Source organism: Chrysochloris asiatica, unplaced genomic scaffold (genome assembly GCF_000296735.1).
Source record: "Chrysochloris asiatica unplaced genomic scaffold, ChrAsi1.0 scaffold00131, whole genome shotgun sequence".
Taxonomy (NCBI): Eukaryota; Metazoa; Chordata; class Mammalia; order Afrosoricida; family Chrysochloridae; genus Chrysochloris; species Chrysochloris asiatica.
The window spans coordinates 8672790-8675708 of record NW_006408649.1 but is presented as its reverse complement, the minus strand read 5'-3'; the positions used below and the strand labels follow the sequence as shown (position 1 = coordinate 8675708).

Sequence of the window (2919 nt, the reverse complement as noted above, 5' to 3'; positions counted from 1 at the left end):
CAACAGCAAAAAAAAAATTTTTTTTCAAAGGTAGAGGCAAGATCCTCAGGGAATGAGAGGGATGATTAGCATTATCGTGATTTTAAATAATAATACATGTTCATATTAAAAAATCAAACCTTATAGTATTATTTAGCATAAAAAGCAAAAAAAAAAAAATTCCTCACCCTAGTATTAATAAATCCTATATTAATAGGATTTAAAATATATATCTAAACATATGTTAGACAAAAATGTTCAGGACTACTAAGAGAAAACATCTAATTAGGGTAAAGTAACTTTCATCAAATATTATAAATCATATCTAATATAAAGCCCTGTTTTATCATTTTAAGTGAAATTTTAAAAAGCAAAGCACTAAATATGTCATTTCTTATAGAAATACCTTTGAAAAGATCAAAACTAAGTAACTAACCAACTAACTTCCATTTGATAATAAATGACATTTTAAGTCATATTTACAGATACCAGGGTTTGTTCTGTAATTACTCTATTCAGCAAGTAGGATAATTCTATTGCATGAACAGGTGTCAATTATGAAGTTGAAGTACTCAGCAATTATAATCACCCTAAAGCTAGGGTTCTCAACCAGAGGCAATTTTGCCCTCCCGAGAACATCTGACAAATTCTAAAACACATTAAGTTGCACACCTAGGAGATTACGCTACCTTGAATTTACCGGATATAGCTTTTCTATCCAAAATCTTCTAACTTCCACCAAGTTTTTGGGTGGAACCAAACAAAGAAGGAGTACAGAACTCTAAGGGATTGGTAGTTCTGCCCTCCAGCTAAGTGTAAAAGGAGCCATCTCAGAGGCAGGAACAGACAACCCCAGAACCATCAAGAAAGAAGAGCATAAGTGGAGAATAGCAGCGACAGGAGAGATAGTGGTATGGAGAAATAGAGCAGCTGCAGACTCCATGGCTGATTTGCCGAAGACAAGAGTGAGGCATACCAACATGCTGATTGGAAATCTGCTGCATCCTGAGTTTTTCTGATCCTGAATTGTGCCCTGTTCACTTTCCTAGTAAATCCCACAATCGTGAGTATTATTATGAGTTTTGTGTGGACACTTCAATGGATTATCAAACCCAGATGTGAAGAAGACAGTGTTGTGGGAGGGATGGTTGGTGTCAGAATAAAGAAAGTTGTATGGTGGAGGCATGACTGACCTCCACTTCATAGAAATCAGCCTTGAGCTGATTTTGAGTTTGATTCCCTTTCCCCCTTGTAAAGTCAGGGGATGCCAGACATGGCTTCTATAAGGTTTTTGCAAAGAGTAATCTACTAGCATCTAGTGGGAGGAGGTCAGGAATACTAACAAACATCCTACAATACACAGAATAGATCCCACACATAGATTTTCCAGCCCAGTATGTCAACAGTGCTCAGGTTAAGAAATCTTGCCCTAAAGAAACTGAAAAAAAAAAAAAGGGGGGGGGGAACTATCAAACAGCATCATTACTAAAAACATAAACCCAATTTATAGCCCTTATGCAGTCCTAGCACAGCACTGTCAGATCAGCACTGAACTGCTAACCATAAGATCTGAGGTTCAAACCCACGATCTACTCCTTGGAAGCGACTCAATGACACATAACAACATAATATAGATGACGTTACAAAATTTAGAGCTCTCTGGTCACACAGGCTCGCCATTCGAGAACCATTCAAGAATAAAATCTGATCTAGGAAAAAGATTACTTAGTGAATTTCCATGCCCCCTCCAATACTGGAGCAGCACTAAAATTCTAAGGAATCAGGTTGGGTTCAGCAAGGCTAGCCATAAATTCTACAGGTGTCAAGTCTGCATCTCCCTTGTTCACGTTGCATCCCTGTTGTTAAGTGCCACTGAGTCGGTTCTGACTCATAGCGATCCTGTGTAGGGTTTCCGAGGGTCAGCTGGTGGGTTTGAACTGCTGATCTTGTGGTTCAGTCCAGTGCTGATCCTACAGCGCCACCCACTAGGAGGCCTGGTGTTGTATCCCTAATACATGGCATACTGTTAGGCATTCAACAAACATCCGATACGCGGGTATTAAAATGCGGAGTATGTTGACAGAGAAAACCGTACATCTATCAGTCCACGCTTTCATCCTTGATGTGACAGCGGCTGTTAACATCCACAGAAGCCCAATAGGCTTCTTCTGTTTTATAGAGCTTGTTTATAAAGAGTCCAAACACAGCTCAGGGAGGCTAACCTCTGTGTTCAGCTCCTAACTAACGCAGTGACCATAAGATCCTCTTCTACTCGTGCTAAACTGCACACTAGGGCAACATCACTAGCTTCTGGATCTCCCCAAATCCGGGACTGATCAGGGCCCAATTAAAACAGAAGCTAGGGGCAAGATCAAGGCAAGAAGCCGCTGCCCCACCAGGAGAACCCCGAAGAGCTCGAGAATGCGGGTGGAACTTGAAAGACTCACCTCAGGAAGAGACTTGCCACAGCTGAGACTGTAAATCTTCACCTCGTTGAGGCTGGAGACCTGCATAGCGGCGTCGAGTCGCGGCAAACCCTGTTAGAGTTCAGGCCACTCTCAACTGTGTGGGCTCAAGCTCAGCAGCGTGGAGCAGCTGGCGTAGTCTGATGATGCACTTCCTGGCGCCGGAAGCGCACACGTTCGAGAAGAGAGAGTAGGGGAAGGGAAGACGCCGTTGGGACTGGCGGCGGTACTGGTACAAAAAGCGGAAAATCCTAAGTAGCAGACTGTGGTGTTATAGCCACTGTCCGGGATGACATGTCGGGCGAGGACGGAGTGGTACAACCCAAGCTGATGAGAGGCTTTGGGATCTCTCTGGCCAAAGAAGGAGGCCTGTGTGCGGGCGAATTCAAAGGAAAACTGTGTTATTGTTTTCTCTTCCCCGATGTTTCCAATGAACATTGGTGGCTCAGTGGGTTAAGCGTTGGGCTGATCAGCT

At 42.8% G+C, this 2919-nt stretch overlaps 1 protein-coding gene across 3 annotated transcripts in view; it reads right to left on the bottom strand.

Annotated features, from left to right (window-relative positions):
- NOL10 (nucleolar protein 10) overlaps positions 1-2492 on the bottom strand; it is a 189112-nt gene extending 186620 nt beyond the window's left edge. For all 3 annotated transcript variants that reach the window (XM_006869461.1, XM_006869463.1, XM_006869462.1), the window contains exon 1: positions 2427-2492. In XM_006869461.1, the coding sequence (XP_006869523.1) occupies positions 2427-2492 (66 nt within the window). The remainder of the gene's footprint in view (positions 1-2426) is intronic.
- Positions 2493-2919: the final 427 nt, after the last annotated feature.